The sequence below is a fragment of the Cibotium barometz genome, chromosome 58 (genome assembly GCF_041138505.1).
Source record: "Cibotium barometz isolate CiBa-2024 chromosome 58, ASM4113850v1, whole genome shotgun sequence".
In the NCBI taxonomy this organism is placed as follows: domain Eukaryota; kingdom Viridiplantae; phylum Streptophyta; class Polypodiopsida; order Cyatheales; family Cibotiaceae; genus Cibotium; species Cibotium barometz.
In genome coordinates this window covers 40,219,960-40,244,838 of record NC_141103.1, presented here as the reverse complement: position 1 = coordinate 40,244,838, position 24,879 = coordinate 40,219,960, and the positions used below count along the sequence as shown (strand labels likewise).

General features: G+C 46.2%; 1 protein-coding gene across 1 annotated transcript in view; it reads left to right on the top strand.

Annotated features, from left to right (window-relative positions):
• Window positions 1-23,338, top strand: part of LOC147606274 (RNA helicase, ATP-dependent, SK12/DOB1 protein) — a 225,069-nt gene extending 201,731 nt beyond the window's left edge. Inside the window, exons 24-25 of the mRNA XM_086792575.1 lie at window positions 2,137-2,263; window positions 22,761-23,338. Of these exons, the coding sequence (XP_086648701.1) occupies window positions 2,137-2,263; window positions 22,761-22,979 (346 nt within the window). The 3' untranslated portion in view covers window positions 22,980-23,338. The remainder of the gene's footprint in view (window positions 1-2,136; window positions 2,264-22,760) is intronic.
• The last annotated feature ends 1,541 nt before the right edge of the window (window positions 23,339-24,879 follow it).

The following is a 24,879-nucleotide window of genomic DNA, read 5'->3' as shown; positions in this document are numbered from 1 at the left end:
GGGACTCTTTTAATACACATGGCAGCCACAGGACGGGAGATTGGGCACTTTATGGGCCCCTGGAGGAAGGTGCCTCTTGTTGGCTTGCCCTCCAAGCCAAGTTGGCTATTCTGGGCAAGATGGATCTAATTCCAAGTGAGGGGCTGTTTTTGGAGAAAAAAAAGAAGAGCATGCACAGAAAAGCTGGCCGACCCCATCTATAGGAGAGGGAGGGCTGGTCGGCTGCTCCTACAGGTGCCAGGTGGCTGGTCGACCGTTTTTGCATGCACCAAGTGGCTTGTCAGTTGCTTTTTCAGGGCCAGAAGGGCTGGTCGACCTGATCTTTGCATCCCTTTCTGCTGGCCGATTTCTCATAGGCATGCATGTCTGCTGGCTGACTTCTCCAGACACTCAAATCTGCTGGCTGACTTCATCTGGGTGTATCTGAGGGCTGGTACAGCCCCTTATGAGCTGGTCGACTTCTTCCTATGGCTCTGCAGGGTTGGAAACAAGCATACAGGGCTGCCCTGGGCTGATGTGGGAATGTTGTGGACTGTCCATAGCTGTCCTACATGTGCTTGTAGCCGGTAGAGTTCCCCTGTTCTGTTCACGAGCCTCGACTTCGACTACAGATTGTTTGGTAATGTCTGGGTAAAGCTAGGCATATGTTCTATTTATGTTATCATCTTGAACTGGAAGATTCAGGTGCATGCTAGTGGAGAATCCCTAGGCACCCGCAAGGTTGTATCTAAAGCAGACTCCTTTTTGGTAATCTAACCAGCCCATCTTCTGGCCCCTAGTGTGGTGTACTGTGCAGAACTGTTTATCTCATCTCTTCTTTGTCTTTGCTATTACTATGCCATGTTCATGTATGTGTTTAATCAGGGTTTAAGATAGTTAAGATTTCCGTGTTATAATTGCCCTCCGTTACATCACCCAGTCCATCGGGAGGGTTATAGCTAGAATCCATGCCAAGGTCAACAAGATCTGTAGATGAGTAGGCTCTTAATAGGGTAGGCACTTTTTGTTTTTCTTTGGGCACTACCACTTCCAACTACCTGCGAATGGTTCTCTATGGTACAGTTGGACATATGCCGTTCTACCCCCCAGAATACGAGTCCCAAAGCACATGTTTGCTGCTGGGGGGATCTTATGCTATGTATCAGGGTTCGGCAGTGACCTTCAGCCGAATGCATAGAGCAGAGCCCTTTTGACTACCTTACAGATGATTTTAGCATTGTCATTCTGGGGCAGAGACAAAGAAACAAGAGGTCATGGATCAGAAGAGGACGTTTAAACACAGAATTGCAGCACTTCAGGGAAAAATGAGAAACACTGGGGAGAGACCCTTGCTTCAGCAAGCGCCTAGCTTTTGCTAGAGATGAGTAGGAGAAACTGCTGGACGACAAAGCAGAGTATAGATACCATGCCAAGGGCCCCTCTGGACTCGGTTGGCAGGGGGGTGAACAAGCTCTGTTCTTCATTCAGGGATGTTGCCATCAAGGAAGTGGGTATGAGATGCCTGATGGCGTACTTTTTTCACTGGGAGACAGCTTGCATCTGGACTACTTAGAACTGCTCACAGTAAAACCTCATCCAGGAGTTAACGACAAAGCCCTGCTGAGGATTTGGAACCTTATCTGCCATCTTGTTATGGTGAGATGCAGGAAGCTCTGATTTGCTGTTCACCTCATTGGAGCTCAAAAGAGCTATTCGTGCCTTGCCAAAGGGCAAGCACTAAGGGAAGATTCTCTTTACTCCTCTGTACAAGCTTTTTGCGAGATTTGTGATACAGGATGAAGGTAAAAGGAAGTCTGGGAACTAGGTGTGTAATCATAAATTTCTTCAAGAGCATGTATTGTGTTTGAATGTCGTGTTCATGTCAGCTTCCATATTCTAGATGGTATTAGTATGTTTGTCTCTCCTATATTACCTAAAGGTTTAGAGTTGCCTTTGAAGAAATTTGTCCGTCAGACTCTATGTATATATATTGTGCCAAAGCTAGATGCTAAAATCATGCAATGTGCTTTTGCATATGGACTGTCAATGTGCCTTGAATATGTGTGTTTACAGTTTCTTTAGTCTGTGAGCTCACACAACTTTGGCTATGACAGTGTTTTGAACCGCTTCTGTTTTTATTTTTGGCAAAAATTTCAGGATGACAACAACAGCCATCCGACTTGGTTATATTCAAGCAAGGCATGGATTGTCAATCAATCCAGAAGACTACGCCCGTGATACTCTCAAATTTGGTCTTGTTGAAGTCGTCTATGAATGGGCGAAGGTAATTATATTATGGGGTGTTTAATCAATCTATCACGTTTCATTTATGAAGGGGTGTTTAATCAATCTATTCCGTTGTTGCAAACTTGCAATACTCCATTGCAGTGAACATAAAGACTGCTCTGCAGTGATCCCTTGTGGAGTAATTATGGGCTCAAATGAATCCAGTAGTCATGCGACTGAATCCCATGTAACACGTTGGTACTTTAGATCCTGGGAAAAAGTCCAGATGTCCTTAAACATATTATTTAGGCCTTTTTGGTGGTCTTGACTGTATGTAACCTTTGTGACAAGTACTGCATTAGTGATGAAACACTATTGCTTTACCGACAGTCTGCCATATTGCTTAGCTATGGAAGAGTGAGTGTGATCCATCGTCTCCTCATTAAAATCTGGGCACTCGTGCGTATGACTGTTATTGTGGCATCACTCTACACGGAGTCTCTCGGCCAGGACCCAAGTGGAGGTTCTAAGTTGAGAGTGTCCACCTTTCTTGATTTTGTTTGTAGTCAAAGAGTGGTACCCATTAGTGGCTGAGAGAACTACAGTACCATCCAAGCCTACTCTGTTGCTTGTCATTGCTGATCTTGGATATGACATCTTCCAAATTGGTATACTTGAAGCTGGTCCTCCATCAAATGAGGAGGACATGAATATCAATACCTGCCCTCATGTAATAGGATGCAACAGAGCACCATTCAAAGGCTCTTGAGGTCTCAGCCTCAAAAGAAATACGCATGTGCAAACAAGTCCCAAAGTGTAGCCACCAAGGTTGCCCCGATCAGTGGAACACCACTTGTCTGGGATTGGTGTTCACACACTGGATCAGTCGAATGCCACTTGTCCTGTGTTGGTGGAACTCCACTTTCACACACCGGATCAGTGGAATGCCACTTGTCCGGTGGGAACCCCAAAAGGCCAGAGGAGAGAGGAGAGTGGACCAATGGGATTCAACTGTGTCTCGTAGAAACCCCAAAGGCCATCCAACTCAATGGCTACTGCAAGTGGCGTGCAACAATTATTCTACCGCAAGTCACTGCAGAATACTCTCCTCTGCACCACCTACCTAATTCCACCTACTGACTCTAAAAGGACTCTTCAGAGTGGCGAGCAGAGTGATCAGATGTAATAGTCCTCTCTCTATTGCACGATTGGCTTCTAGCAAGTCTGTGTCAGCCTACGTCACTGTGACCACTTCGGAGTGTGCACGGTGCAGTGAGTAGCCCTGAAACAGAGACTGTGGTTAATGGAGTGATTTCTGAGTAGTGTGCAATTCTTTGTCTTGTGATCTTGTCTCTATTGTTCAATATGTGAGAGAGCGCTTCAGGGTATTTATCTGTGTGATCTCCTTGTCGTGACTCCTGGACATACCGTCCAGAGAGAACCATCCACTTCTCAGTGTGCTGGGCAGCCAAACCTGCTACATGTACACAAAAAATCTGGCACAAACAGTCACAACAGGATCACGCCTGCCTCCAGCTCTACTTCCGGCAACTTGCGATACACAGAATTCAATTATTGTAAACCATGATTAAGCTTAAACCACGACATAATTCAGCCAAGAGTAAAAGAGAAGAAAGACAGAGATCTTACACAATACACCACAGTAGGGACTGGAATATGGGCCGATCCCCACCCCCCCTCCCCCCCCCCCCCCCCCCCCCCCCCCCCCCGCCTCTCTCTCTCTCTTTAAGGCTAGATTACCAAAAAGGAGTTTGCTACAGATACAAACTTGCAAGTGCCTGGGGTTCACCACCGGTCTGTACCTGATTCTTCCAGATACAAAGATGAATACAAGTAAAACAATACCCCATGAACCTCACAGTTGACCTGCCACAGGACTGTACTGGCCCAATACTGGTGAACCTTCCGGTTGCAAAAACAAATGACGTCTCACGACAGATTTGCTCAAAATAGCCTGTATCCTTCAGATTCAGCTCTATTAAGTGCCCAATTGCCTGTAGACACCTTGGAAACAAGTTGACCAGCCCTGTTCACAAGTGCACTGCCTTGTATGCGCTGAAAACAATTCCAGGCAGCCCTTCAATATCTGCTCAAACACTCCAGAAGCCTGTAGTGAAAAGTTTATGCTTGCGGCAGCCCCTGGAGATGTCAATCAGCCCTGAATCAAGCCCGAATATCAGGAACCAGCCCTCAGTAGATTAGTGCTAGCTTTTTCTATCTCCAAAAGCTGGTGTGTAGGCATACTTATCAGTGCTCGCCGCAAATAGCAGTAAGTGTGCTTTTTCTCATGCGAAAAGGGACGCCTATTTGATGCATGCCCTCCAAGTGTTTGATGCCCATGTAGTAACTGGCCACGGTTATATTGCCCCACCCATGTGAAAACTTTATAAAGTATCCAGCCTTCTTTAAGTGACTGTGTACACCTGCACTGATAAACCTTAGTAACATGTACATAAAACAATAAAATGAATTAAAACATACTTACCCCCCGACCCTATGGACAAAACACAGGCAGTAAACCCAAGCATTGTGTAGGCAATAATACAAGTCAGACAAATAAAAATTGGAGTTCAAACATGCACATGAATGCATCAAAGCATTGGAAGAATCACCCATCTGCTGTATTTGTATCTCAAAAATTATGTACACACGCCAGAGTTCCTCCTGGGCACATCATGTACAAAAATAGATCTTGGCACTAGGGGTAGCTAGTCCCTATATACATGTCCAAAGTACGTTTTGCCATGTCCTTGGGCACACACTAGAGTTCTTCCCTGGGATTCATCCATTCACATGCGCAAAACACCTGTCATGTCGTGGCCTCCAAGTGAGAGTTCCTCCTCACAAAATTCATACACATGCACATGATTAAGAGTAGAAGCTTGCAAATTTAGGGATTGGTGACATTTCCCCCGGCTTCTAAGTAGTTGTCTGCAACTAAAAAGCTTCACGATAAGCCTTCAAAAGATCTGTATAATCATGAAAATATGCCTGATCCATCCACTTAGCATCCATAATCGAATAGTTTTTGAATTTCACAAGATACCGACGGAGTAGCTTGCCTCCAACAACTTTCCGTTCTTTATGAAAAACTATATGCTCTGTTTGTAGTATCTCCTCCAATTCATCCACCTTTAGCGGATCCTCCAAAACTGGCTCCATAGCAGCTGGCCCTACATAAGGCTTCAGTGATCGGGAAAAACTAGTCGAAAAGCCACATTGTTGATCTTTTGCGAGATCTGAAAGGGTCCATAAAACCTGTTGGAAAGTTTTGGATATTGTCCTTCTTTACTTGGCCTCTTTTTGGGACAAGCTTTTTCAAACTATAGCAAAACCAAATCACCCTCCTTGAAGTCTAGAATCCTTCTATGCTTATCTGTTGCCTTTTTATGCTTGGCTTGAGACTTTTCAATGGCTGTCCGCACCTGTGCAAACGCAGTATCCAAATCCGTGAGCTGACTCGTCGGTGGCAAAGATCTCATCGTTGGTCCTCAATCTGTATGCAAACTCAACCAGTGGCAAATACTTCTCCCAATGTGATTTTTGTTCTAATACATAACATTTAACTCAGTTTGCTATTTCACTCTGTCCATCGGTCTGCGGATGATAAGCTAAAGAAAAATTCAGCTTTGTAACCATGTTATCAAACAACACCCTTCAAAAGAGTCTTGTGGTCTTGGGATCTCTGTCTCGCAAAATCAATTTGGGCTTACCTCGGTTCTTCCAAAACCGAACCCGAAAAAAACTTCCCTCGCCTAGGGAGCATAGGCGATTCCTCCAGGAGAATTATTCTAACGTAGTCAAAGGGCCTTAACTTCCCTTTTTCATTCCGACCGAACCCGCGGATTACATGGCCGGATCAAGGGAGGAACTTGCACTTGGATCATAGAGACTAACGCTTTTTTCCTCGTTAAAGAGGCACAGCCCCACTGATTCTTTTCCATAGAACAAGGATTATCCGTGATTTACTTCAACTATCGTAACTTGAACAAAATTGAATTTTAATTATAGGGATCCATTAGTCCAGCCTAAACCCATTCAGTCCCATGGGTTAGCCAACCGCCCAACCACTGTATTGATAGGATCCATTATGAAAATTTGGTTATGTTTTGTCCCGGGTACCAGGGGAAAGAGTTCCCAGGCCCCCTAGCCGGCACTCATGCAAAATACAATCTAGACACACCACTTACGCACCCAATATGAAATTGCCTTTTATAGATTCAGCTGTCTTTAAAGCAGACTTGAAATGAAACTAGAGTATTCAAAAACAATTTAGCCATATGCTCTAGTTTGATGGTCTTCCTGACGGGAATGAAGTGTGCCCATTTGCTAAACCTCTCAATCTTTGTCCAAATAGCATCATTTTCATAAACAAATCTAGGGAAATCCATAATAAAGTCCATGGCAATACTTTTCCATGGTTCATGAGGAATAGGTAAGCTTGTCGTTTTATGTCTGTTAAACTTGACCTTTTGGCATACCATACATTCCGTGACATATGTCTCAATATACTTGCATGTATGTGGCCAAAAAAATACTACTCCCAAGCCAATGTAGGAGCTAGTATCCCACTATGACCTGCATAAGGAGAAGCGTGACACTCTTCCATAAACTTATGGCGAAGATCCTTCACCACACAAATGCGATTTTGCATCATCAAATACCTCTCTCTTATGAAAGAAGATGAGACAGCAATATTGCGTTGTAATTCAGCCCATATATCTTTGAAATTTGAATCCAAAGAATACACATCCCGCAATCCAAACAAGTCTTGGTGATAGGCAGTAGTAACAGCATGCATATGTGGTCTACAAGACAAAGCATCCACGACTACATTCTTCTTTATTGGGGGGTGTAAAATCTGAAAATGAAACATGGATAAGAACTCTACCCATCTTAAATGCTTCTCAGACGATTTGGTTTGAGTCAAAAAATGTCTCAAACTTTGATGGTATGTCTTTACTAAAAATTCAGTCCCCAAAAGATAATGTTTCCAAATAATGAGGACATGAATCATTGCCAATAATTCCTTCTCATAAACTTGCAAGTGAATTTGGAATCATAGGCACCGGTCTTGTGATAATGGCATCCTTCAATTTTTGAAAGGCATCCCTTTCAACATGTGTACCCAAATTTGTCAATTGTCTTCATAGAAGTTATGAGCTTGGAGTAGAGGCTTAGGAGTCATTGGGCAAGGTTGAGGATGTGGTCGATGATGGTTCGGCCTTGGGGAGCGTTTTTTCCGGCAGTTTTCCTATACCTTGTGGGCTTGTGGTTATCGAATTGGGGGCCGTCGAGAGGTACGAGGAGGTGGTTTCGCCAGTGTGAGTTTGGTAAATGGATTGGCAAGGTAGGTGGTCTGGCCATGCATTGAGCCACCAGTCCTTCTGTCTCTAAGTCACGAGTAGCATACCCCGTGCTAGGATGCTTCTCACTCTCACTGGTGCTGGCAAAGACCAACATCATTTGGCTCCACGTTGTTTAGCGAGGGGGCGTTAGGAAGATCGATGTCGTCGAATAGAGGGTTGTTTCATACCAATTTTCTTGAGCATAAGTGCATGAAGGTGGGAAGTGGAACTCCCTCCAAACAGCTTCTGTTTTTTTTTTTTAAAGGGGGAAGGTACGGCCGTACACTGGTTAGGACACGTACACTTGAAAGATGGAACGGGCATACACTCCCAGAAAGACACGAACGTGGCTAATAGAAGGATAGGAGTGTTCGCTAAGAAGGATGAAGACACGGACGTGCGCTTGTGAAAGACAGTCGTGGGGCGGGGCAAAAGGAACGGGCATGGCTTGAGGAAGACACGAGCGTACTCTAAGAAGGACACAAGACACGAGTACTCTAAGAAGGACACGGGCATACTCTTCTGAAGGTACGGCTTTACGCTTGTCGAATTAGGTAAATTTCTCAATTGTGCAGGATAGACGTGTCCTTTGACAGCCACCCTCTAATATTTCTTTGATGACAGTACAACAGTACCCAATTTATACCCCTTTTTAATGCCCTTTAGGCCTTGTAAATGCAACTTATTCCCCTTAATTGTCCTCTGCTCATATTAATGAAATAAATTCTGGAGGATTTGCCTAGGAGGAAGACACGGGCATGGCAAAGAAAGACACGGCCGTGGCACTGAGAAGGAGACAAGCATACGCTTCTCAAAAAACACACGGAGTAAAAAATGCGCCTCTCCTCCTTTTCTGATTTCTGAGGTTTTGGATCCTTCCTCGATGATTTTTTGTGTTTTTCTTTTTATGGGTGGCTAGAGCTAGTCTCCAGCTGCCCAATGATGCCTAGAATGCTTAAGAAAACCTAATTACCTAAGATTAATTAAGAGATTAAGCTAATTGTGCAAAGTTTAACAAATGTTGGAAAAAAAAAATCATGTACTTCAAGAGCAAAGCTTAGGCATTTACTTGTGTCTTCCGCTTCCGATAAAGACTCCCAAGCTCCTTATGCTCCATTGAACTCCATGGTTGAAGTAGATACGATCAAACAAGCAGCAAACATATCAAACATACAACCACCGGTGGATTCGCACTCCAACCGGGCTATGCAATGACTCTAGCAAGTGATAGAATGTGGAGGACCCTAAGTTAAATGTCGATCCCCGGCAGCGGCGCCAAAGATATTAACCATATCAACGTGCTACCTTGCACAAGAGAGGGAGAGAAGAAGAGAAAGATGCCATGCAAGGGTCAGTTCGGAGACTAGCACTTAGCCAACCCTAATGAGGGTTAACTCCCCGATGTGAGGCCACTAGGGGTTCACTCCACCTTCACTTGTGTAACTCAAATGGAGTTTCCACAAGCTAAGTAGAGAGCAAAGAGGAAGGGAGCTATGGAATGCTCTACCTCTACTCTATGCCTTTTTGTATGCAAGAGGGATCTTGAGCAAGAGACAAGAAGAAGGGAGAGAGAAGACAAGGCAAGAATCATCTCCTACATGCACACACCACAATCAAGCAAGCATGCATCAACCAATACAAGCTTACCACCATAGCCACAAGAGAGAGAGAAATGAAATGAAATGTTATATTAACGTCTTCAAAAGGCCAAAGTGACCTATGAGACCAAAGTTACAACCATGTGACATCTGATACACTGTCTGGAAAAGAAAAGAAAGGGCTGAAGGTAAGTATCTAGCCCTACAATACATCAGTAGGGAGCATCCGGAAGCAGCAACTAGGGAGAGAGAAAGAAAGAAAGAAAGCTGTATTAACGTCTACTAGAGGCCGAACTCGACCTATGAGACAAATCAATGTACAACTGTCAATGTCTTCTGGATGTCCAGAAAAAAAAAAAGGACAAAATGAACATGAAATAAACTATTTAAGTACTGAGCTAGTGGGAGGGTGTGATGGATGGAGCACTACTACTAGAGGCTCAGTATGCAACCTATATGCGCAGGGTATACAAGAATGCAATGCAGATCTGTCTAGCTCCAACCAGTACCAATCTGCATACATAATGTTCTTCACTCTCAACCTCCTCCTGGCATAGTCTGCATATCCTCTCTGCTCTGGGGATCTATGCTGCCCTACCTGCCTCAATCTCAAGCTGGTGTGATGACACTTTGAGGTGGCCAATCACCACTCGGGCACTGTGAGGCATGTACACATCCATGTATTCAGGTCTCTGTATGAATCCATCCGCTGAGATACGCATAAACTGATCTCTGTAGTATAGCATCTTCGGCGGTAGAGGCTGAGTGGGTGTAATCCAAGTCTCTTCAGTGTATCGTTGCCATAAATCCTGCCGAAGGACTCTGTTCCTCTCACTATGAGAGAGCTCGATGTGTGGTGCATGTATATCATACTGGAAAGGTGGCAGGTGATCTATGTCAAGACCATGCTGAGTGAGCCACTGTATCATCTGTGAATACCATGATCTCCTATCTCCACTCTCTGCGAGCTACCTGGACGCCTCAAAAGCTCTATGTGAGAGTCACTCAATTGTGATAATGGGATTGTCCTTTTTCATATTTCATAAATCACTTATATACATGAGCTCTCTTTTTACAATGGCCGGCCGCCCATTTACAATTAGGGGCCCAAAACTAACTTCCTAGCTCTATGTACATCTAGGCTCATTCCTGTACCAGCATTACACAAGTCGGAAGCTCGGTCATCCCATATACCTTTTTTATTAAGCGCTTAACATGGTTACCAATGTATTACAAGAAGCATAACCACGCTTGAAAAATGACTTTAACCAGTGTGGTTAATAGCATTACTCAGTTAGGTGCTTGGAGTCGGAATGTCAAAGTGCAGTTACAGATGTTCCAATACATAACTGTATGGAATAAAGAGTTAAGTATGCAACTATGATTTGAAATGTGGAGGATGGTAGTCCAGGCACCTAAGATAAAGTTACACAAAAGACTGACTCTACTAGGATAGAAGGGTGGCCATGGCAGTTTGTTTACAGTGATTTGTGCAGATATTTATTGACAACATGTGGCGCTTACAAGTTGGTTACCTTCTAGGAGAGGATCCCTTACACAACGATTCTAGACAGTCTACTAACAAAATGCATTCCTCTTTGTAATGTAGAATTCGATAGCCAAGTCGGAAGAGGCCATCATCACAACACTGAGGTCTATATTTAATGATAGCTAAAGCATTAAGCAAAGTGAGGTGCAAATGTCCATGCAAGAGGATTTAGGTGAGTTCCATTGATCCGGGCACCCTTGGTGGCTACAAGTCGTCCACCACTAGACTGCTTACCGTGTCACCAATCCCTAATTTTGCGGGCTTCTACTATTAATCCTATGCATGCGTATGGATCTTATGAGAAGGAACTCTCACTTGGAGGCCACGACATGACAGGTTTTTGCGCATGTGAATGGATGAATCCCCACCAAGAAGAACTCTAGTATGAGCCCAAGGACATGGCAAAATGTACTTTTAACATGTATATAGGGATTAGCTACCCCTAGTGCTGGGATCTATTTTTGTACATGGCGTGCCCAAGAGGAACTCTGGCGTTTGTATATAATTTTTGAGATACACATAAAGCAGATGGGTGATTCTTTCAATACTTTAATGCATTCATGTGTATGTTTAAACTACAATTTTTTATCTTTGACTTGTATTACTGCCAAGACATTGCTTGGGTTTATTGCTTGCGTTTTGTCCATAGGGTCTTGGACACCTGGACACCCCTATGGACAGGTATGTGCACATCTATTTGGGACTAATAGGTGGCCACATGGATTTTGCAAGTGGTATGTTACAGTCATTTTATTACTTTATGTACATGTTACTAAGGTTTATGAGTGCTGGTTCTCCTGTTTCTCCTTCGGATTGGGTTCACCCTAAGACTAGGTTTGGTTCTGTGGAGCCTTATCAAACTAAAACTTTCGTTTACGCTTGGAAGCTTGCTCAACAGGTTCTGTGGTTTGAGGTTTCTCAGAGACGTTCTTCTGAGTCTGACCAACCATTGTCTCCTCATAAACCCTAGCATACTGGGATGGCATCCTCTAGTGTCTTGCTATGATTATTCTTTACCTGAAGCATGTGTTCCCATTCCAACCCACGGATAAAAAGTCCACACAATATTGTGGCATGCATGTGTGCTGCTCGGAATTGCAACTCTCTAAATCTCTCTAAGTACATGTCCAAGGACATGTTTTTCATGTCCAAGTCCGTAAGGTTGGCCACAATATCAAACTTAGCCTCCGCCTGGAGGAACTCATCTTGAAACATTGTCTCGAACTCTACCCAAGTACTCGGTTTATGTTCTCTCCACCATGTCAAGGCTTTGCCTTCAAGCGACTTGTAACCATTTGAATCTTCTAGGCTTCCGGGAATGGGTGGAACTCAAAGTGTATGTTCCGGCGGTTGAGCCAAGAGTCAACCACCTCCGGGGTCCTCTTCTTTTCCTCATCCGCAAAAGCCTCGAGTGCGAAAGAAGGATCTATTGTTGCCAATCCTCCAGCAGCTGTTGCACCAATCACCGCCTGTTGAAGTATAACCACCTGATCCCGCAAAAGCTGGATCTCCTCTCAGAACTTAGCCCAGCAGAATTGTGCCAAGTGTTCCTCCAAGTAAGTTTCTCAACCCCTTCTACCACCTCTTGCTGCACCTCCAGTTGTTTGCCCGACCTTTAAGGATGATCTTCCTCATGGTTGGAAACCTCATCAACAAAGTGGAGTCGTGCCGCCATGGTAAAGGGAGAAACAGAAGAAAGAAAGGTCTGCTGCTGCAAGATACCTATGTAACGGATTCCGAAATTCAGAAAAGCCGGGGAAAAAATGGATGTTTCATGGGAGAATCTGGAAAGAGGCATGCAAAACAAGGTGACGCACCTTCACTCCACGCACGAGAGATAAAGGGCCGGCTGAGAATCCTCACCAACAGGCTACCTTTAGTCGATTTTGTCATGGGCTGAGTACAAGGGATCTAAGGCCTTCCCTTTTATGGGCAAAAAAAACACCCAAATGCTCTTTCCCCAAAAAACCAGACTTTTTTAAATTATGCGCTAAAAACTCTCTCTCCCCCCTTGCGTTTTATAAAAACAGCCCCATGCTTTTTTTATAACAGAAAATAGCATAGTTTTTTTGTTTTAAAAAAAACACCACCCTCTTATAGATGGACTAAAACCTGCTTTTTCATACAGCCAGCATCCACCTCTGCTCTCCTATGCCGAGCTTTGTTTCATGCATTGAGGACTTCACAGTTGGATCTCCCATTGGGGTAGTAGTGGATCATGCATTGTTGACATTGACCATCTCTTTTCACTTTACCACGAGGTTGCTTTGGGAGTCACTACTCACCGACAGTCACGTATTGCCGTCCGGCGCCTTGTGCGAAGGAAGAAGCGGGCCTTCCTTGCTCAGCTAGAGCAAGAATTATACCAGCTGTTCTTGAGCCAGGATTCGAGGGAGGCTTGGCGTTTGTTTCATGAGTGCTCCCTTGCTTTGGCCATCACTTCTACAGAGGTCTGGGGTAGTTATGCAGCATCTCTATATACAGTTCTTGGACAGACACCTTTTCCTGACCTGCCAACACCATGCCCAGAGACATGTACTTTCTTTACCGCAGAGATGGTAAGGAAGGCCATTGATAGGATGAAGACTGGGAGAGCATATGATCATGATGGATTGGTCGCTGAGCACTTTATTCATGCGAGAGACATGCTGGCAGAGCTTCTAGCAGTGATGTTCAATCGTGCTGTGTGTGAAGGCTTACCCGAGACTTGGAGTAGGTCCACCATCGCGCCTATCTTCAAGTCAGGGGACCCTATGGAGCCAGGGAATTATCGCACTTTTATGATTGGTCACACACTAGCACGATTGTATGCATCCATTCTTGAGCAACAGTTGAGTAGATGGGCAGAGAGAGAGGGCATTCGAGCAGAGGGACAGGCAGGGTTCAGGAGAGGTTTCTCTACTCTTGACCACATTTTGACTCTACGAGCCATTATTGAGGAGGGCAAGTCGCATGGGCAACGGATTTATTGTAGCTTTGTGGACTTCCGCAAAGCATTTGATACAGTGCCCAGAGCCAGATTGATGAGGCGATCACAGGAGATGGGGGTACCCACAGAGCTCATATGGGGGATTATGGCTTTATATAGATCAGTTGCAGGACAGGTACGCACCCCAGAGGGGGTCTCTACTTTGGTTCACTCCACTATAGGAGTGAAGCAAGGTTGCCCATTATCTCCTTCATTGTTTGGTATGTGTGTGGATGAGGCCTCTGACTACATTGAGAGATTGGGGGACAGAGGAGCCCAGCTAGCAGGTACATGGATCCCACTATTGTTATATGCTGATGATATTGTGTTGATCTCTGACTCCCCTGAGGGTATGCAGCGTCATCTGAATGCTTTACATGAGTTTGCACATGATAGTGGATTGTCTGTCAACCTTGGCAAAACCAAGGTTATGGTGTTTAACACCACGCCACAGTGGGTTGGGTTAGGCGATCAGCTCCCACATTTACATATGGGCAGGAGATTGTGGAGTATACAGATACATATACATATCTTGGGGTAGTATTCAGTGGGCCAGTGTTTTCGATGAGGAGAGCAGCAGAGACTAGATTGACTAGAGCACGTGCAGCCCTGGGTGGTTTGGAGAGGATGTGTTCGCAGGTTCAGTTTCAGGAACCTCGAACGAAACTTTGGCTTTTTGACACTCTTGTGACATCAGCTATGCTTTATGGAGTGCAGATATGGGGACCTTCAGTGGGCCATCACAGCGCAGGCGGGTGGAGAGGTATGGAGAGGCCTTTGGTATCTATGATTGCTAGGATTATTAGAGCTAAGGCCGTGGTACCTCATGAGATTATTCGAGCAGAGCTGGCGGCTGCCCCTCTGGTGATTGAGGCTCTTACGAGATCAGTCTCCTACATACATGGCTTGTGGGATCTCCCCCGAGACAGGTATGCACGCCTCGCCCTTGAGTCCTCCCGACAGTTAGCTTTACAGGGAGACACGGCTTGTTGGTATGGACAGATGACATCTTGGTTCCAGGCACATGGTTTTAGCATGGACAGATTGCCTCCCTTCCAGTATTCTCTGGAGGCACCCTCTCTCACTCTCACACGGACAGAGATTACCAAACTCATCCGTCAGGATTTAGTTCAGCTGGACATTAGGAGGACATGGATACAGCCGATTGAGGAGCTGGGCATGAAGATGGCTTTCTACAGAGAGTATTTTCTTCAGCTCACAGCAGATGGTTTTGTGATCAGACCCAGTTACATGGATGTACACTTGTCTCATGCAGTACGATGTGCTATTGGTGGCCTTTTGAAGACGTTAATATAACATTTCATTTCATCTCTCTCTCTCTCTCTCTCTCTCTCATACTTGGGGACTTTAATGCTCGAACGGCTCAGTACCAGACCTCCTTCTTTGACACTTCGGAGGAGATGTTGAGAGAGATAGATGTGGAGGAGATGTGTTTGATCCGGAGATCACAGGATGAGGTGGAGTGTACTGAGTATGGGAGATACCTCTTGGAGATGGGGACTGCACATGGGCTGAGGTGGAGTGTACTGAGTATGGGAGATACCTCTTGGAGATGGGGACTGCACATGGGCTGGCCATTTTAAATGGCCTAGAGAGGTATCCACTTGCCAGTGGCTTTACTTGCTTTCCACACAGACATGGGGCCAGCACAGTGGATTATGTTTTAGCCTCGCCAACCTTCATCCCGAGTATCCAGGATTTTGCGATTGGCCCCAGGCCCATCGGAGTTACGGTGGATCATGCACTTCTCTCCTTTACGGTGGATTTCTACTACAGTACCTGCCAGGTTGGGCAGTCCTCCTATCACCCGAGATATACCTACACCGCAGAGATCTACAGCTTGTTGAGTGCAGAGGATCCACAGAGGCCATTAGCAGAGCTCACACAGATCCTGACAGAGGCTTTACATACAGCTGCAGTGACGGCCTTCCCACACACGCAGCCCACAGTACGACCACGTCCTGGGAGCATGCCCCAAAATAGTTGGTTTGATGAGTCTAGGGAGCTCAGAGCCCGGCTACAGAGAGAGGTGGCCACAGGTGTTACTACATATAGACAGTCATGCATCATCTTCCGATCCCTCATTCGGCGGAAGAAGAGAGCATTCTTAGCTCGGCTGGAGAGAGACATCTATCAGTTGTTTTTGAGTGAGGATTCTGGGGAGGCCTGGAGATTGCTTAGAGTGCCCCCCCCCCCCCCCCCCCCCCCCCCCCCCCCCCCCCCCGCGGCCTCCGGCCATTACCTCTCCAGATACATGGGGCCAGTATGCAGCCTCCCTTTACACAGTACTAGAGCAGCCACCACTACCGAACCCTCCAAAGCCTTGTCCACCCACTTCTACCTTCTTCACAGCAGAGATGGTAAGGAGGACCATCAACAGATTGCATACAAGGAGGGCACAGGATCATGAGGGCATTGTAGCCGAGCATTTCATACATGCTAGAGATATGATTGCCGACTTGCTAGCTCTCATGTTTAATGGAGCCATGTGTGAGGGGTTTCCTGGGACTTGGAGTACTTCCACGATTGTGCCGGTACTCAAGTCTGGAGATCCGAGCCTGGCGACTAACTACCGCACCATTATGATTGGTCACTTGCTAGCCAAGCTATATGCCTCTACTCTTGAGCATGAGTTGAGCAGATGGGCAGAGAGACAAGGGGTCCGAGCTCAGGGACAGGCCGGTTTCAGGAGGAGATTCTCTACTTTGGATCATATCTTTACCCTCAAGGCTATCATTGAGGAGCGCAGAGCACATGGGAGGAGGATGTACTGTGGCTTTGTGGATTTCCGCAAGGCCTTTGACACAGTGCCCTGAGCTAGACTGATGCGCAGGCTGCAAGACTTGGGGGTTCCATGTGAGCTCATTTGGGGTATTGTGGCACTTCATGAGACAGTAGTTGGGCAGGTGCGGACTTCAGAGGGTCTCTCCCAGCCAGTACACTCCACTATAGGGGTGAAACAGGGCTGCCCGCTCTCTCCGACTCTATTTGGACTATACATTGATGAGATCTCTGATTATATTGGGACACGAGGGGACAGAGGAGCCCAGCTGGGTGGCACTTGGATACCTCTGCTCTTATATGCTAATGATATTGTGCTTATAGTAGACTCACCAGAGGGTATGCAGAGGCACTTGGATACTTTACATGCTGGAGATTAGGGCAGCCAGAGAGAAAGGGAAGCTAGCATTTTACAGAGGAGGCAGAGTGGTGATACTAGAGAGACGCACCACCTGACGGTGCGAGACCTATGGGACCAGTCTGAGACTTGCAGTATGGAACTGCAACGGAGCATTGAGAGTGGATGTGGGGGCCTTTGAGGACAGCTTCAGAGATAGGGACATCATCTTCTACTCCGAGACACATCAGGCCCTAGGCAGCACATTACCGAGAGTGGCGGGATACAGATGGGAGACGACTTGTAGACAGGAGGCCCGTTCAAAGCATGGTGGTCGTGGATCCGGAGGAGTTGCAGTTCTTTTTAGAGAGGAGCTTCAGCCACTCATCCCTGTTATGCGCCGTGATGAGAGTGCAAGGTACATGTGGGTCAGAGTGAGGGCAGATGAGGGTAGACCCCTATACATTGCTATATGTTACTTTCCACCCAGCACATCTCATTATGCAGTGCCCAAGGGGCAATCTCCATATATGATTCTAGATGAGGACATATGGGAGTTCTCCAGGGAGGGAGATGTTATCATACTTGGGGACTTTAATGCTTGAATGGCTCAATACCAGACCTCCTTCTTTGACACTTTTCGGAGGAGATGTTGAGAGAGATAGATGTGGAAGAGATGTGTTTGACCCGGAGATCACAGGATGAGGTGGAGTGTACTGAGTATGGGAGATACCTCTTGGAGATGGGGACTGCACATGGGCTGGCCATTTTAAATGGCTTAGAGAGGTATCCACTTGCCAGTGGCTTTACTTGCTTTCCACACAGACATGGGGCCAGCATAGTGGATTATGTTTTAGCCTCGCCAACCTTCATCCCGAGTATCCAGGATTTTGCGATTGGCCCCAGGCCCATCGGAGTTACGGTGGATCATGCACTTCTCTCCTTTACGGTGGATTTCCACTACAGTACCTGCCAGGTTGGGCAGTCCTCCTATCACCCGAGATATACCTACACCGCAGAGATCTACAGCTTGTTGAGTGCAGAGGATCCACAGAGGCCATTAGCTGAGCTCACACAGATCCTGACAGAGGCTTTACATACAGCTGCAGCGACGGCCTTCCCACACACGCAGCCCACAGTACGACCACGTCCTGGGAGCATGCCCCAGAATAGTTGGTTTGATGAGTCTAGGGATCTCAGAGCCCGGCTACAGAGAGAGGTGGCCACAGGTGTTACTACATATAGACAGTCATGCATCATCTTCCGATCCCTCATTCGGCGGAAGAAGAGAGCATTCTTAGCTCGGCTGGAGAGAGACATCTATCAGTTGTTTTTGAGTGAGGATTCTGGGGAGGCCTGGAGATTGCTTAGAGTGCACCCCCCCGCCTCCGGCCATTACCTCTCCAGATACATGGGGCGAGTATGCAGCCTCCCTCTACACACAGTACCACAGCAGCCACCACTACCGAACCCTCCAGAGCCTTGTCCACCCACTTCTACCTTCTTCACATAGCAGAGATGGTGAGGAGGACCATCAACAGATTGCATACAGGGAGGGCACTGGATCATGAGGGCATTGTAGCCGAGCATTTCATACATGCTAGAGATATGATTGCAGACTTGCTAGCTCTCATGTTTAATAGAGCCATGTGTGAGGGGTTTCCTGGGACTTGGAGTACTTCCACGATTGTGTTGGTACTCAAGTCTGGAGATCCGAGCCTGCCGACTAACAACCGCACCATTATGATTGGTCACTTGCTGGCCAAGCTATATGCCTCTACTCTTGAGCATGAGTTGAGCAGATGGGCAGAGAGACAAGGAGTCCGAGCTCAGGGACAGGCCGGTTTCAGGAGGAGATTCTCTAGGCTATCATTGAGGAGGGCAGAGCACATGGGAGGAGGATCTACTGTGGCTTTGTGGATTTCCGCAAGGCCTTTGACACAGTGCCCAGAGCTAGACTGATGCGCAGGCTGCAAGACTTGGGGGTTCCATGTGAGCTCATTTGGGGTATTATGGCACTTTATGAGACAGTAGTTGGGCAGGTGCGGACTTCAAAGGGTCTCTCCCAGCCAGTACACTCCACTATAGGGGTGAAACAGGGCTGCCCGCTCTCTCCGACTCTATTTGGACTATACATTGATGAGATCTCTGATTATATTGGGACACGAGGGGACAGAGGAGCCCAGTTGGCTGGCACTTGGATACCTCTGCTCTTATATGCTAATGATATTGTGCTTATAGCAGACTCACGAGAGGGTATGCAGAGGCACTTGGATACTTTACATGCTTATGCACAGGACAGTGGGCTCTCAGTTAACCTTGGTAAGACCAAGGTTATGGTGTTTAACACTACAGCTCAGTAGGTCTAGAGATCAGCGCCTATTTTCACATATGGGCAGGAGACAGTGGAGTATGTCTACTCATACACATATCTTGGAGTGGTGTTCACTGGGCCCACATTTTCCATGAGGGGGGCAGCAGAGGCCAGATTGTCTAGAGGATATGCAGCACTAGGAGGTCTAGAGAGGATGTGCTCACAGGTACAGTTTCAGGAGCCACGCACTAAGCTCTGGCTATTTGACACGTTGGTCACATCGGCTATGCTATATGGAGTACAGATCTGGGGCCCTAGCCTAGATCGTCATAGTCGATCAGGACGCACATACGATGGATGGAGATCGATGGAGAGACCACTTGTGTCCATGATCTCCAGGATGATTCGGGCTAAGGCCTCGGTACCCCATGAGATTATCCGAGCCGAGATGGGAGCACCACCAATCGTAGTCGAGGCTCTTGCCAGATCAATGTCCTTCATTCATAGCACCTGGGAGCTTCCCCGACACCGGTACGCACGACACTTGCTTTAGAGTCCTCTCATCAGCTAGCCATGGAGGGAGACACTTCGTGTTGGTATGCGCAGATAGCATCCTGGTTTGAGCTCCACGGGTTCAGCTTAGATAGACTTCCACCCTTCCAGTACTCTCTAGAGGCACCCTCTCTCACCTTGACACATTCTGAGATTAGTAGAGTCTTTAGACAGAACCTCATTCAGTTGGACACTAGGAGCACATGGCTAGAGCCCTCACAGGAGTTAGGGACGAAGATGGCTTTCTATAGAGACCATCTTCTCCGCACCATTGAGGATGGCTTTATATTTAGACCGAGCTACATGGATACCCATTTGTCCGATGGATTGAGGTGTGCCATTGGGCAGATCCGCACCTCTTCACATCAGTTAGAGATAGAGGCAGACAGATTTAGAGGCATACCTCCAGGGGACAGGATATGTCAGATTTGTTGGATAGAGCCAGAGACGGAGGAGCACTACATCTGTCGCCGCATAGCATATTATGAGATTCGAGGGCGCTACCATTGCCTTTTCAGAGAGGGATTTGGACCACTGGCTAGAGTCATGGACTATTGCGATCAGCGATGCTTGGGTTTTTATCTCCTGGAGATCCGCAGGCTCAGAGAGTCCATTATGAGGAGCAGACGCCCGACTGGCAGGGAGTCCACACAGAGACAGATCACTGACTTCTTCAGAGGGACTACCCGGGAGGACACACAGCCGACAGCCCAACAGTGGGCACCCCGTGGGACTCTAGTTGAGAGAGCTATCCAGTTGGGCAGATCCAGACGCCCGAGGGTTCGCGGATCCTTACATCAAAGACAATGCCTACACCGGAGGATTCAGAGCATCATTGCGAGGCATCGGGCTCGTCCGACCAGGCATCTCACTATGGTAGATATCTTGGCCATCCGGCAGAGACCCATGCTAGAGCTCCTAGGATGATTACCACTCCAGCCGTATACTGTTGTACTCACTGTCACTTTTGTACTCCCCCATATTCATGTATTCATGTAGCCATGTACTCATGTACCCCATTTTGTCTAGTAGCATTAGCTTCCCACTCTCCCTAGTTGTTGCTTCCGGATGCTCCCTACTGATGTATTGTAGGGCTAGATACTTACCTTCAGTCCTTTCTTTTCTTTTCCAGATAGTGTATCAGATGTCATATATGGTTGTAACTTTGGTCTCATAGGTCACTTTGGCCTTTTGAAGACGTTAATGTATAACATTTCATTTCATTGCTCTCTGCCCGAGAGGAGTTACCTCAGATCGAGCCTTTGCACTCCAGCATGCCCGACGCCCTCAGCCCCCCCCCCCCTTTCCCGTCGGCCAGGATTGCCTCATCAGCTCTGCAGATCCAGGACATGCTCCACCGCCATTGAGCTACCTTTCCACGAGAAATAGCTGAGGGAGACCTCTCGGTCATACTCATTAGCCCCATGCTTGATATTTTGGAGAGTGGTATACCATCTACTCGGAGCTGATGTTGCTCTCATGTTTCTGTGTTCTTAGTATTCCATGATGAGTTTCCACGGACAGTTTTGTATCACCCGAGTGAGATAGCTATGTTTATGTTTTTTTTCTATTTTATTTTCCATTCCATGATGAGATATGCCATGGACATTATTGTATCACTTTGGTCCCATAGGCCCATTGGGTCGTTAGTAGGCGCTTAATATATTTATCTTTCTTTCTTTCTGCCCGCTGCCACCTGTCCACATCTGCTCCAGCATGCATGCTATCCTGTACGGCCTGCTGCAGTAGGCTTTGGCTGCAATACCCGCGTATCTGCTGTTTGCGCCTAACTCATGCACAAAACAGCCACTTGCTGCGCCTCATGGAACCTGCACATGATTGCCCTTCTCTGCATGCCTGACTACAACATTGCAGCCCATGCCAGTCGATCACATACACCATGCAAACAGACCCAATCTGCAGCTCTGACATACCAAAGAGAAACTAGTGTTTTCCCCCCCCCAAAAGACACGGGTTTTCTGGGACAATTTCATTTGCACACATGCATACAAATCTCCCATTGTCCCCCTTCTCTCAGAATCCACATGAATCATATCCTGCAAGAAAAAACCCTACTTCTTGGAAATCAAAACATAGATATGGTGACCAAGAGATACCTAGCTTAGACGACCTTGAAAAACACAAACAAAACGCAAAATCTTGCTTTTTTCCACCTCCACGATTGGGTTGGCTCTGATACCAATTGTGAGGGACGCTTCCCAAGGATCACCTAATACATAGGCATGAACAAGATTAGAGAAACCAAATAAAAGGGGTGTATGCAAGCTCAACACCCAACCGTAGGTTCACATCCGCAAACCTTCCCCGACCAGGGGCTAAGGTTCCACTCCCATGAGGCCATGCCAGTCAGCCCTAGTGTCCCACACCACTAGTGCCTACCTTCATTGAGTTGCTTGCTAGTGAAACAAACAAGGTAGTCCAATTTATGATCCCCTGGTTGTGCCAGCACACACCCAATAGAAAAATTCGATGCATTAATAACGCACATGGAAGATTTTGTAGTTTGGGGTTCTTAAGACAGGTGCACTTGCCAAGGCCTTCTTAAGCTCATCATATGCTTGCTGAGATTCCTCAGTCCATTCAAAGACTACTCATAGTCTATATAATGACCTTGCAATCTCCGCATGAAAATACAATGAACCTCTGTAATATCTCATATGTCCCATAAATCTCCTTGAAATTAGTAGTTGAGGTAATTTTAAAATCAATTTGACGTTGCTTTCATCCGTGGAGATATCATTTTCAGACACAATGTGTCCGAGTATAACCACCCCAGGCTTTACCCAAATTTTTTTAGTTTTTCCACGGCACTATATACCCATGGTATGATTGTACTATTCATAGTCTCATAGGCTCTTAGGGTTTTTTGTGACGTTAATATACCTTTATTTCTTTCTCTTTCACTTGCTTGTGCACGCCAACGTGGGAGAAATATAAATCGTCATCTGTTGATGCAATATTCAAAATCTTGTTGATATCTTCTGCATATGCATCTGAATCAAGTCATCTTTATGAGAAATCAAATGTCTTTTGTTTGCCTTGCAGGGTACTCCGTTTGCAGAGATTTGCGAGCTCACTAATGTGCCTGAAGGTTCTATTGTAAGAACAATTGTTAGGCTTGATGAGACATGTCGGGAGTTCAAGAATGCAGCACGGATCATAGGTGACTCAAGTTTATACCAAAAAATGGCAGATGCATCTGAGGCCATCAAAAGAGACATTGTGTTTGCAGCTAGTTTGTATGTAACTGGGGTGCCAACTTAAAAGCTGATGTGCTGCAGGACAATAGTTGCATGTTGTCTTTAAAATTAATCCATTGACTTCAGCTGCTCCTTAAACCGCTTTCTCTTTGTGATGATCATCAGCATTTTCACCACTTGCCTAGGATAGCTTGTGGTTCATCGGCACCTTATGTTTTGGAACATCTATCTGCTTTGTTAGTTGATGTTGCATTGGTTGGTCCACTTCCAAATGTTTGATATTGTTTGTATACTCTCTTCTCTCTAGGAGGTGGACATAGAGAGCCTATATGAGGTGCTAGGTGATACCCTGCACAATGATCATACCATAGGTGGTAGCTTTTATATATTCATGATATGAGCCAAGTGGCTACATTTTGTACTCATGTGGTTATTCTGTCTCTTCACGTTATCACTATTTTGTATGTAGCTAGTTGTTCCTTTTCTTTCCTTCATGATCCAGTTACCTCATGGAACTAATGTGAATCATTTTGGTTTCGTTGACCCTTTGGATATTTCGTAGATGCTTAATATTCTCAAGTTTAAAGATATGGAGTCTCACCTTGCCTTCCTTAAAGAGCGAGCAGCTCTCAAGGGCACAAAGATCGACCTTGGGGAAGACCTTACAGCCCTACAGGTAGAACAAGGAAAGCCGGCATGGTGAAGGTGAAGGCATTGAGGGTAGCCAACAGGATGTGGGCTGTCTACAGGGATGGAAGTGGTGTCATCATCACCGAGCATCGTCCCAAGTAGGGACACGGGATCAGTGAGACCATGAACCCGCTAGACATGACAAAATGGAATTGTAATGGTACACTGGTATGACACAGTAGGACGAGGAGAGGGATGCTGTCCTCTACACAGAGACACATCAACAGACTATCTGATGGGTCTATTTCTTTTGTACATCATGTACAAGACTTCATGGTCAGCAATTGGAGCTGACCATACATGCTTGGCTTTCCCACTTTTGGTTCTTTCCCTCTACCACAATCACTTAAGAGTCCAGCTTCATCATGACCTCGAGCACATTTATGAGGCTCACCTTGACAAGTCCCTTTCGACGGTTGATCTCTTAACACCCGTTGCCACCCTCACCCGTTAGCTCACATGTATCGTCTATGAGTCTGCACAAACTTGCTACCCATCCATTATTTGTTCCTCCATTAAAGCACAAGTAGCTCACAACCTCAGATGGGTGGTACGACAAGGAGTGTAAAGCCACGCAGCTTCACCTCCTTCGTGGAAGGGGTGATGGTTGGATCTCTGCACGTGAGATGTACAAACCTTTTCGTTGCCTCACCCGGAGGAAGAAGCACACATGCTTGGCTCAACGTGAGGCCAAATGTACCGCTTCTTTTTGAGGGACTTGCCTATCATGAACCCGGCTAGATGAGAAGCCTGTGCGTGAGGGTGGTATGATGTACCAAACTACCCCCTACCTGACATATCGTCCCTCATCATTTACTCTCTTCATGACATCGATTGTGAGGAAAAAGCCCTAATAAACCTTGACAAAGGTTGATCTAGAGACCTACGCACATAGCACTTTGCACATAAATAGAAAGCCTCGACTCCTACAGGGTTCTTTACCCCTTCTTGGACCAACCATACCATAGTCCCTATACAAAGCGAGAAACCCCTTGGACCTAAATAACTATTGGACTATCATGATTGGTCACACATTCACCAAATTATATGGGGTAGTTTGGAGGTTAATGTTAGCTTATGAGTAGTTGGACACCAATTGAGAGCTACAAGAGGAGGAACTACTCCATACGACGCTAATTGAGAGCACAAGAGGGACTACTACACATTAGATCACATTTTCACCCTCTGGTTTTCATTGAGGAGGTGAGAGCACGGAGGCAAGGAAATTATTGTTGCTTTGTGGATTTCAAGCAAGCCTTTGACTCAATTCTATG